The 12,401-nt window shown below is 48.4% G+C and overlaps 1 protein-coding gene across 2 annotated transcripts in view; it reads right to left on the bottom strand.

Annotated features, from left to right (window-relative positions):
- URB1 (URB1 ribosome biogenesis homolog) overlaps positions 1-12,401 on the bottom strand; it is a 70,396-nt gene that overhangs the window by 13,902 nt on the left and 44,093 nt on the right. For both annotated transcript variants that reach the window (XM_041735093.1, XM_041735094.1), the window contains exons 25-30: positions 12,147-12,205; positions 10,347-10,540; positions 9,021-9,131; positions 8,527-8,590; positions 5,089-5,260; positions 4,541-4,643 (exon numbers count right to left, since the gene is read on the bottom strand). In XM_041735093.1, the coding sequence (XP_041591027.1) occupies positions 4,541-4,643; positions 5,089-5,260; positions 8,527-8,590; positions 9,021-9,131; positions 10,347-10,540; positions 12,147-12,205 (703 nt within the window). The remainder of the gene's footprint in view (positions 1-4,540; positions 4,644-5,088; positions 5,261-8,526; positions 8,591-9,020; positions 9,132-10,346; positions 10,541-12,146; positions 12,206-12,401) is intronic.

Here is a 12,401-nt window from a genome sequence, read left to right as displayed (position 1 = left end):
AAAAGGATGAAAAAAGAAAAAATGGGAGACTTTTGGGCTCTAAGAGCATACAGACTAAATCTCATTTGTAACAAATGACAGTGACTGGTTTTGATGAAAAGCGGCTCAGCAGCTTAGTGCCTGCATTTGCCCCAGGGCATGATCCTGGGGTCCCAGGATCGAGTCCCGTGTCGGGCTCCCTGCACGGAGCTTGCTTCTCCCTCTGCCTATGTCTCTGCTCTCTCTCTCTGTTGGTCTCTCATGAATAAATAGAATCTTAAAAAAGAAAAAAAGAAAAAAAGGCAGGGAAAAAACCCCCAAAGCTTTAAAAAAGCAACCAACTAGGATAACTTTGTTTAGGAGAAGAGATGTGTTAAGGTACACCTACATAACCTATACACCAAACACATGTAAAGGGAATATATTTGGGAAAGAGAACAGTCTAAACATTCAATATTACACTGGCTAAAAACAGCTAGTACTCAGCTGGCTAGGGTATTTTTAGTAATCACTGACGTTCTGGAAGACAAATGGATTTTCCACGCATCCCTGAGGAAAAGTCAATTTCATGTTTGTGGTCACCTGCTGTTCTATGAAGTCTTGGCTTTGTTAACACTTCAGGAGGAGAGCTGCCCTGGGGTGCTCAAAGTATAGCAGGCTATCAAAACATAGTTATAAACGCCACTCTCTGTTTCAGGAAGCTTGCACATAGCAATTTGGCCTTCTGATAACAGATCTTTGGATTGAAATGGTTTAACCAGCACAATTAGCAAGGATTAAGAGAAAAAGCCCCCCAGGTTGTTTGGGCTTTGGCGGTGTACAGCCATGCTGCCAGAGTACCAGGAGCTATCCTCACGTCTCTTCCTCGAGGGTGGCCTGGTAGGTGAGCGAGGAGTCCACAAGGACCTGTGTCCCCAAGGTCTGGTGACGAGGCTCAGAGAACTGCACACTGGCCTGCCTCTCTGCTCTGTGATGTACGTGAGTTATGAGCTGAAGCTATCAGCCCAGTTCTGTTGAGGACAAGAATTCACTGTGGAAAAAGCATTTGTCACTGCTGCTGCTGTGAACAGCCCTGGCTGACCCTGTTTCTCAGCCAAGGACTCAACGCCGGGAAGCAGGAAGGTTAAGAAAATAGGTTCCCATTTGCAGGAAAGGCTGAAATGGAGCCGCGAGGCTATGGTTTCTCTGACGTCTGGCAGCCACGCTTAAAAACTGATCATCTGCCCAATTTAGGATCTCAAAATGTCAGGAACACTGGGACCCGGGGGCCAGTGCGGGAAGTGAGCACGCTGTTGAGAGCTTCTGCTCCGTACCCAATGTGAAGGAATCTCACAAACACAATGCATGGTGCATAGAGCTGAGACAAAAGAACACATCACGAAGAGCACCATTCCCATAAAGTTCAAATACAGGGCCCTGGCTCCTGTTGGGGAGGAAGGGGGTACTGCCTAGGAAGGGGGCCTGAGGAGCTGCCCGGTACATTCTGCTCCTTGATCCAGCTGGGTGTTTTCAACAAAACTCCCACTACACACACAGGATTTGTGGTCGTTCCCATATACCACGCTTCAATAAAAGCACACTTAAAACATTCTTTATGCTTACTTCTCTGCCAAGGGCAGAAGTGAAAAGAAAAATACATGTTAAAAATAATTCGAGAAATAAATTCATGATTTAATTCAACAACAATAAACCTAGCCTACACTGCCCACATGCTGTTCAGAGATTTCTGTTCTGTTCAACTTACCATTTTACTGCTAGAAATTTCCCTTTCCCTACAAACTGGTGTGCTTCCCTTTATCAGACAACAAAATTTGTTTAAAACATATTTCTGCCTTTGGTTCTGGATGATAAGTATTCCTGAGCAAAATTTAATGATCTAGTTTGTCTCGTCTGTTCTTTTTAATTTTTGTATTTTTAGATCTTTATCCACCTCTTTGCTTTTAAAGATTTTCTACTTTGTTGTGAAAGATTTTAGTGTAATTGGTATCTTAAGCTATCACAAATCTTCTTTAGGGTAGACATGTTTAGCAAATTTTCCTATCCGTATTATCCCTATAAAACTCAAAATAGGCTGTATTTGGAGATTTTCTTAATTTAAAAGACCATTTAATACTTCTCTCAACAAAGGCTTCCCAGACACTGTCCACCCATCCAAGGGTGGCATTTGAGATTCTGAGAACAACACTGTGTCCTAATCTTAGGATTTTTTTTATTAGTGTTTTCCAAGGTTTTTTTTTTGCCTTCTGTCTCTCTTAAAATCTCTGAAGGGAGGGAGCAACAGACTAAGTGATTTGCTGTAATCCACTTGAGTTATCTCCTATTTTCAGACTACGGAAAATCTATTTTTGTGTTTGATAAGAAACAGATCTCATGGGGGCTGAAGGCGGGGGAAGCAGGAGAGCATCCGGGCTGCACACTGGTCCCTGTGGCTCTGTTAAGCTCCCAGAAAGATCTCTGCTTGCTCAGCATGGTGATCGGACACTGGCAGGAAAGGTCCCCACTGCCCCTGCTCTCTGGCAAACAAAATCTGGCTAAGCCACAGAATGTCATGTTCACTGAGGCTGGGGGGCCACGGCAACCCCAGGGGTCACCAGTGAGAAGACCCAGCTCCGTCATCTTGTTGTTAGGAAAGGCAACGGTGCAGGATCAGCAAATCTGTTCACATGTACGAGCACCAGAGCATAAAGGACAACTGTAAGTTGAAACAGGGGCAAAAGAGCATGAATAAGGAGCTGTGGTCTTCTGCTGCACCAAAACCCAGGCGGCCCGGGTGTCCCTGCAGGCCTCACGCTGCCATGCCAAAGAGCAGAGACAGAACACACGTCTGCACCCGCCCACCACGCCTGCCCCTGGGTGCCCTCCATGGGGGCCTGACTGGAGTCACGACAGGCCGCGAGGAAGCAAGCGAGGCCCAGGAGCACATGTGAGGAACAGCTAACACGTGTCCCTGCTTGGAGGAAACAACGGAAACAACGGCTGGAGCTCAGGTGGGAAGACAGTGTCACCACACACCCTTTGGTACCACCTGAATTTTGAACTCTGACTATATCATCCAAAGTTCAAAATTACTTAAGTTACATGTAGAATTCTGGGAAGATGGAGCTGACGTTATTTTCTCTGTTTTTACGAGTTAAGTACAACTGAAAAATCCTGGATTGATGGAAGATGACTATAAAAGGTGGAAAGGAAGCTGACCAGCTAGGGGTCTTCAGGTGAATTCCCTAAGTTTTCTTTCTGCTTCTGGTGTCCTAGACTCTGAGCTGAAGAAGCCAGTGACCAGAAAACCAACTGGCACAACAGAGCCTGAAAACAAGCCTGCTCTCTCTAGTCTCTAGATAAAAGACTAGAAAAGGAGCAGCCTAGCAAGACAAGAAATCTGGACAACTGCTCTGCTCTGGCCAAACATCTCAGAGAAAGCCCTGGCCCCGCTCTCACCCACGCCAGCAAAGGCGGAGTGTGGGGCCTGTCAGGTTGTGGGACAGGACCCCAAGTCCCCTGTTGGAGTGGTGTTTGTCAGAAAAGGCCCAGAGAGAGGTGGGAGGCAATAAACAGAGGCCCCTCCTGCTCCCCGCTGGGCATCAGAGGAGGCTTCCTCATCAGGAGAGGCCCAGTGAGGAGCAGCCACAGGTCCCTCCTGCCTCTCCCAGCCAGGAGTATCAGTGCAGGTGTGATCCGTAAAAAGAAAAATTGATCAACTGAACTTGCTCAAAATGAAGAACTTAAGCTCTGTGAAAGACGTTGTCAAGAGGATGACAAGATAAGCTATAGACTGGGAGGAAATATCTGTAAGTCACATATCCAACAAAGGACAAGTATCTAGAATATATAAAGAACCCTCAAAACTCAACAGTAAAAAAAAAAAAAAAAAATCCCATTAGAAAATGGGCAAAAGACACGACCAAACATTTCACTGAAGAGGACATACAGATGGCAGATGAACCAGAAGACACTTGTCGTCATTAGCCATTGGGAAAACGCAAATGAAAACCACAATGAGATAACATTACATGCCTATCGGTGATGAAATACCACAAACCAACAGACCTGCCGCGCACCTGGGAATCAGACACTGGTCCTCACCAGTAGGTGCACGTGCATGCATGTCATCTGTCTCCTCCCTACGTTCACTCAACAAAGACTCCTACCGTCTGGCTACTAGACACAAAATGCAGTTTCACTTTCTTAAACCAAGAAAAAGCCAACCTTGGCAGGTTCTCGCTTGATCTCAAGGATAAAGTCTGATGCTATTCGATCATTATCTAGTGAGAATTCAGAAAAGGCCCTTGCCATTGAGAATTAGGAAAACATCAAGAATGAAGGGACGTTCCCAGATTTTAAAATTACAATTTTTTTAAAAAAATCACTGTATATTCAAAACATTCACTGTTACTTCTGAAAATCACTGAAATGAAAAGGTGAGAAGGTAGATGAAAGCCCTTTAGGATTAACAATGAGCCTTCAATTACATGGTGGTAATTCCCATGGACACCTGATTGCGGTCACAGCCCTGGCCACGCACAGCAGGTGCTGCTTCTCCCCCCCTGCCAAGGGCCATGGTTACCTGGCCTGGTCAGTTCACTGAAGAGATGTAGGAGAAAGCAGGGATCGTAAAGACCATCGAGATCCATTGTGCTCCGGTCCTTAAATATCAGTTCCTGTGTGTCCTGAAATAGCCCGAAACGAACAAAAATGTGTGGTTTGGCCCCATGAATGTAATAACATGTAAATGCTTATCCTTCTACACCTAGAGTTCAAGTTATTTTGAATATTCAAAAGCATAAGAAAAACCCCACCAGTGCTTCTGCATGAAATGGTTATCTTTGGGATCTGCTTTAAAAATTAGTCTTTCTGACAGGGAATCATGAATGGAACAAGCATGGCCAGTGTTGATATTGGCTGAAGCTGAGTGACAGGTCCACAGGGGTCCTGTCTTGGTACCTGCGTACACAGTTGGAATTTTACTCAAATGATGTTAATGATCCATAAAAGAAATAGCGCTTGTATCTTACGGTATGCTAAAGCTGAGGGTGCACACAGAACCCCCAAAGGGGCGAGCAGAACAACACCCTCTGCCACTGGGAGTGCTCCCTGATGACCCCACCCCCGCACCTCGGGGGGCAGCAGCCTCCGGTTCTGGGGGAAGTGGAGGATGGTCTTCATCATCCGGTCCCGATCCAGCAGGCGGAGGATGTCCCCGACGCTCGGCTGCTGCCACAGCGACTTGCCCAGGCTCCGGCAGGTCTTGTGATGCTCCACCGCTGCCGGGCCCCACAGCAACACTCTGGAGCCGGGGAGGGGAGAAGAGACAGAAAAGAATTCATGATGATGACGAGGACCATCACAATCACAGGTAGCTTAGCCGAGCAGCAAGCACATGCCAGGCATTGTCCGGGGCATGCGACATGTGTTCTATCGTTTAATCCCCGTTGTAACAAAGGAGGTGGTGGGGGTGGTGGAGGCAATGATGAGGGTGGGGGGACAGGGTGGGGGATGATGACAGCTGCATGGAGCTTATGATGTGTCACTTACTCCAAGCCCTTCACCTGTGTGACAACCCCTCCCTAAGGTAGGTACTCTTATGATCCCCATTTTGCAGATGAGGGAAGATGCACAGAGAGGGTCAGGAAAGTTGCTCAGCTGGTCACTTAGCCCAGCTGGTTAGTGGCAGAGCGGGAATGCAAAACTGAGAAGTCTGGCTCCAGAATCCAGTGGCTGGGCCACAGCAGCTCTGCCCCCACAGCCTTTTAGCTGTCCGTGCCTCGAGTCTACCATATGAACGCCTCTACCTGGTATGCCACCAGCACCCGCTGCAGCTGCCCCAAGAGACTACCTTCCCTTCCTTCTACTTCTCTCCCCACTATCTCCCACCCACCTCCCCACCGGTGGAGGATGCTCCCTGAAAGCCCCCCACGGGGGCCACTTCTCTGCCCCACAATATCTATCAGCTGTCTCTCCTGGATGGAAATGATAGTATTTCCATCTGATACTTAAGATCCTTACTAACCAGCCTGTCCGGCCTTCCCACCACCTTTTCCCTACACGTATCTTGTGATGTACATAAGTGGACCCGCTCACCATTCCCAGAAATGTACTGACTTTCCCGACTCCCAGTGGTGGTGACATTGTTCCCTCCGAGTGGCACCCCAGGCTCCTTCAACCAACCCTCACCACCATCAAATCCCTCCAGTGCCAACCGGGTCATGAAGCATTCCCTGACTCCCCTAAGGAGAGAGTGCTCCCCTAACAGCTTAGTTACATCACCAAAGGCCAATTAAAAAGTTACATTTACAATAATCTGATCCCCTTAACAGACAGCAAGGCTGTGTCTCACTCTGGGTATTCCCAGTGACACTGGTCCCAGCACCCTGTAAAACAGCCAACGTTCAAAGAACATCTATTTAGTTAAATATTTCTAAACTGGGGGTGCCTGGATGACTCAGTGGTTAAGGGTCTGCCTTCAGCTCAGGTTGTGATCCCAGGGTCCTGGGATCGAGCCCCGCATCAGGCTCCCTCTCCCGCTGCCCCTGCCCTGCTCATGCTCTCTCTCATGTGCTGTATCTCAAATGAACAAATACAAATCTTAAAACAAACAAACAAACAAAACCTTCTAAACCAAATTCTAAATATAGACTTCTGGGGATCCCTGATGGCTCAGTGGTTTAGTGCCTGCCTTCAGCCTGGGGCATGATCCTGGAGGCCCGGGATCAAGTCCCACGTCGGGCTCCCTGCATGGAGCCTGCTTCTCTCTCTGCCTGTGTCTCTGCCTCCCTCTATCTCTCTGTGCCTCTCATGAATAAAAAAATAAACTCTTTAAAAAATAAAAATAAAAAAAATAAATAAGTACAGACTTCTTTCTGTGCAGGTCAATAAGAGTCACTCAAGTCAAAATATAAATCAGCCTCTTCAGGAGGCTGTTCCCCAGTGGGGAAGCAGGCAAGCAGCTGACAGACTGGAGACACCCGTCGATGGGGCACTGTCCGCTGGTGGCAGATCCTTCCACCGGCCGTCCACAGAGTTTCCATGTGCTGGAAAGCAGAGTTTCCGCTGCTCCAGGGGTGGAAATGGATGTGACGTGCAGGCTGGCTGACTGAGGAGACTCTTCTGTTCTCGGCTGTACGGAGTCCTGTGGGCACCACCTCCCCTCTCCCGCTCCTCCCACAACCAATTCTGACCCATCTGGGCAGCCCAGTTCAACTGTCTTCAACTCTCTCAGAGACAGCGGCTGAAATGGCTCTTTCTTCACTGAGAGACTGTTTCCGTTTTGTTCTCCTTTACGGACACATGGTCTGTTTACTCCAGAAAGGATACAGCTGACACAGCACCAATGTCAAAGCAGTAGGGGGAGGCCAGCTCATAAGGGGAAGGGAAAGAACGGCTATTCATAATCTGCACATCCTCAAGAGATAGAAAATGTTCTTTTTCTTTGCAGGGGGCGGGTGGTTCTTTGGCTAATACAGCTTTTATCTTTATTTTTATTTATTTATTTATTTATTTATTTATTTATTTATTTATTTATTTTAATAATTTCTTTTATTTTTTTTTTATTTATGATAGGCACACAGTGAGAGAGAGAGAGAGGCAGAGACACAGGCAGAGGGAGAAGCAGGCTCCATGCACCGGGAGCCCGACGTGGGATTCGATCCCGGGTCTCCAGGATCGCGCCCTGGGCCAAAGGCAGGCGCCAAACCGCTGCGCCACCCAGGGATCCCAGCTTTTATCTTTAAAAAGAAGTATTCCGCCATGAGAATTATTTTTTCTCCTCCCTGCAGAGTCCTCCTGAACTATTTATGTTGGCCCAGTTCACTCACTTTCTGCCTTAACGCACCAAACTCTTCTTCATGAACGTACTGGGTAGGTGTTGGGGGCTGGCCCTAATGACAAGGAGAAAAGGCGACACTAGGGTAGCCCAGAGCATCTAAGCTGCTTTCCATGAATAGCACATCGGACAAAAGTCCCCTGTTAGGCCAGACCCTGGTGGGGGGCGGGGGGGCGCAGGGCCCATAGGGGAAGGCACCCATCTCAGCCCCTCAGGCCCAGGCTGTGCTGAGAACCCAGGAGGGACGGACAGAGAGGCAGACAAGAAAGACACATTCGGACAGAAACAGGTCCAGAGACAGACACAGCGTGTGCGTGCCCGGAGAGGCAGAGAGAACATCCCTTAAAATCCAGTCTGCCCCTCCCTCCTCTCCCCAGCAGCACCCCGTCCAAGTCACTCCTGTCCAAAGTAAATAGTGAGAAAAAGGACTTTCAGAAAAATCAACTAAACTAGACACTCCAGCTGGAAATGAGGGTGGGCAGTTCTATGACAACCAGGAGGGCCACCCTGACAACGCAGCCCCCTGCCAAAGGACCATCCTGAGACCGCGAGGCCAAGCTTTCCATGGGAGCTGGTGTGTGAGCTAGGGGAGCTCCATCCATGCCACTCTCTCCTCAAGAATCAAAAACGTATGAGGGAAAATTTGGGGAGTTTGCTGTGCGGAACACACTCCCTCAGTCCGGGGTAACAGCTTCAAAGCCTGCTGCTCACACCTCCAAGCCCAACCTCACCTGAAGTTCACGAGGCTGAGGTTGTTCTGTTCATAGGCCCGGAGAAGAAGTAAAATCTTCTGGTCTACAAGTCAAATCAAGTCCATTTAGAAAGCTGAACCCCTCATAGCCTCCTTCCATCCTGTCACACCACCTGGGCTCATACTTCCTGGTCACACTGCCCAGTCCCCTCACACCCCTTGGTTATACCACTTGCCTTGTCTCTTCACACTTCGTGGCATATAGCCTGGTCCTCTTACACTCCCCAGTCACGCTCCTTCCTGCCTGGTCTCTTCACACCCCCAGTCACACTGTCTGCCTGGTCCCCTCACACCCCCCGGTCACATTGTCTACCTGGTCCCCTCACACTCCCTGGCCACACTGCCCGCCTGGCCCCCTCACACTCCCTGCCAGACTCACACTGCCTGCTGGTCCCCTCAGACTCCCTGGTCACACTGTCCGCCTGGTCCCCTCACACTCCCCAGGCATATACCACTCAGTCCTCACACCCTTACCCAGCACGCTGAGAGTGGCACCATAGGCCCCCAGAAGCACCGCAAAATGGCTGCTTTCACAGACAGAAGGACACAACTTCACCACCACCGACATCAGATCCACCAGCGCTTCTGGAAGGAAAAGAACACTGAAACACACGGCAGTGCAGGGGGATATGCACACGGAGAGAACAGAAGTAGAGGAGGAAGCACTTTGGGAACTTTTAAATGCTTAAATATTCTTCTCTGAACAATACCAGTATTTAGACTGTGCCTTGTCCCTCTTTTTCCTTTTTTTATTTTTACTTATTTTTTTTTTGTATTGGAGTTCAATTTGCCAACATACAGCATAGCACCCAGTGCTCATCCCATCAAGTGCCCCCCTCAGTGCCCGTCACCCAGTCACCCCCACCCCCTGCCCACCTCCCTTTCCACCACCCCTTGTTCGTTTCCCAGAGTTATCTTTTTCCTTTTTTAAAAGATGCCCATGTTCATAGTCATCTCCCTCCCCAGGTCTTCAGCCAGGCTGTCATCACTCTTTTCACTCCCCCTCCCAAGTCTTAGGCCACCACAGATTTCAAAACCTAAGCGTCTTCCCCATGACTGTGTCAGCCAAGAGTCTAATCTCCCTCTGCTCCTGCCTAAATACAGGGCGGGCCCTTCTGGTCTTCCTACCACCCACACCAGGAACTTGGGGGATAGTTCTCTTCAGTCAAGCAATCCATTACACACCGACCCCATGGGGATTTCTACCGGGTCTGAGCATGTTAATCCTGTTCCTAAACAGAGCATGGCTTCAAGACGACTGGACCCTACAGACCATCTCCTCTGAACTCTCCCGCAGCCTATACCAAGCTCAAGAGCATGGTGCTGAAACAAACCCCACAGAACCAACTAGGGGCAGAGCTTTCAGAACCTGGGCTTTCAGAGAGCTTCCTGGCAGGGAACTACCAGCGGGGACATTTGAACTCTTCACCCTTGACAAAGGCTTCGATCTTCTCATTAAAGCATTTCACACAACTAAACAACTTTTCTCAGGGCAGCCGAACTTCCCCTAATTCCCAGATTTTAGCACTTTACCACAATAGGGCAGTTAAGACCTCATACACAACTTCTGGAAGCCAGAACAGACTCTGAAAAGAGGTCTGTATTTGCTCCTTGGCCCCAGGTCAGAGGAAACACTTTTTGAGCTTTGATTTAATAGAAACAAAATATCCTAATGCCATTTTGGTAAAGCTTCCTTAGCTCTGAAAACAGAGGTGTGAAACCTCAGTGTATAGCTAGCTCCACAAGTCAGGACATAAAATCTGCCCCTGAAATGGGAGGCTGGGGAGGAGAGGGGGTCACCTTTCACTTGATTGTCTGGGCCTTCCTCTTCTTCAGACTTCAGGAGAGTTGGCAAAAACAGAGAATGTTGTGTGAGCATCATGTGGACCAGTGGAAGCTGGATAAGCTGTGAGCACATGGAGTTTTCGGGAAGATATAGGCGCTGTATGGCAGCATGGAGGGCCTTTAAAAATGCGTGGTCCTGATACCGAAATCTAGGAGGCAAGAATCGAAGGGGGAAAGATCTTCATACGGGGAAGTTTTATTTTGCAGGAGACGATAAAAAAACCTTTTTCTTGGCATTTTATTAAGAAAAACTTCGAACACGCCACAAAGATGAGAATATTACAGTGCGTTTCTGTCTACCTGTTTCGATTTTGCTATGGGACCCTTGCTTTATCACGCACCTAGCCACCCACCTGTCACAGGGGGGCATTTCTGAAAACAGGGAGGGGACACATTTCCCTGCAGGATGAACACCAAACAAACTTCCTGTTTCGTTAAAGTGCCAGGAGGCAGCAGAACAGCCGAGCCTGAATCAAGATGACCCTCACTGCTCAGCATACCTTGCCAGGTCAGCCTCCCTCCTTCCTTATTTCCAGCTACTCAGAACTCAGAACTCCCACCCAGTGGTTCGGAGGCCTTCTGTTTTAAGCCCCTCATAAACCCACCGAAGGAATGAAAGCATCATCAGGCTCTTGAACGAAGCAGCTTTCCAGTCATATGTGAATAATGTTGAGAATCACTTAGCATATAGTGGGCATTCTAGAAATACAAACCAAAGCCTGAAAGAAATGTCACCATCACAAAATGGTTTGTGATGGTGATCACTGGTGGTCATTTATCTGTGACCCTCCTTCACACCTTTCTCTCCTCTTAGGCGAGGTATTTTTCTCTGTTTCAAGGTGGTGCCTGACCAGGAAAATGAAAATGATAGGCACAATGAAACCCCGTTTTGTGACTACCTGGTTGCTGAACACCGAAGAGTCTGACTCTAAACAGCCAGGGAGGTCTGAGGAAAAGATGTGCTAGGTTAGCTCAGAAACTTTGGAGAGAAAATTAAAAATCTAGCCAGACTGAAGCTCTGCCCACACTTAGTGCCAGTGAATGGCCCTCCCTGAGAAAACCTGGCACGGGGCACTGAGAGCCAAGCAGCCCTCACTGCGGGCATGGGAGGGAGGGAGGCAGATGTCCACCAGCAGGGGGCTGGCTGTATAAACCGCGGTGTAGTCAGGAAACAGGCTTGCCCCCCACCCCCCACTGGCCCTGCAGCAAAAACAAATGGGCTGAGATCTGTGTGTATTAGCCTGAGTCAAAAACACCTCAGTGCAAAAAAAAAGGGGGGCGGGGCACATAATGTGATACATTTGTACGGAATGTGAAGCCGACTGAAATAACGTCACTGCTGTTTAGAGACACGCTGTTTAGGGCTGGCATGCAACCAAAGTAGGCAAAGGCCCACAGCCGTGACAAAGCCTGACCTCAGGAAAGTGATGCTTGAAGGGGAGGAAGGAGAATGAACCAGGCAAACACAGGAAGCTGTCAGTGCTTATTAAATCTGGGCGCTGCTGCAGGATTCTCTGTGTGCATCTGGTTTCTAAAACGTATTTCATTTTTTAAAGGCCCTGAGATCCAGAAGCAGACCCCATGTTAATAGGCAAATCATCCAGCTCTCTGGCCTTCTGCAGCTTGTCATCCCCAACACAGGAGCAGCAGAGGCCCACCCCCACCCCCAACGCCGTGCTCATGAGCTAAGTCTGGCTCTGCATCGGACACGTACATCCCTTACCCAGTCACAGCGAGAGGATGAAACGGACTTACTTGAGTCCAGTCTTCACAAATTTCTGCCAATCGCCAGGATCAACTTCATTAAGGGAACTCTGTGAATAAAATAAGCAAGAAATAGTCACAGGACCTCTTCAATGCATTTAAAACAGAGAATACAGAACTTGAATTACAGCTATTCAGGAAACACGAATATAGTTACCTAAGCGACCCACGAAAGCAAGTGGTTGTTTCTTTCTTCAATTTTTAAAAGTGTTTTATTATTTCTGCTAGCAGCTCTGTCATTTCATT

Source organism: Vulpes lagopus, chromosome 20 (assembly GCF_018345385.1).
Source record: "Vulpes lagopus strain Blue_001 chromosome 20, ASM1834538v1, whole genome shotgun sequence".
In the NCBI taxonomy this organism is placed as follows: Eukaryota; Metazoa; Chordata; class Mammalia; order Carnivora; family Canidae; genus Vulpes; species Vulpes lagopus.
The sequence above is the reverse complement of the archived record's forward strand: the minus strand, read 5'-3'. Positions and strand labels throughout refer to the sequence as shown.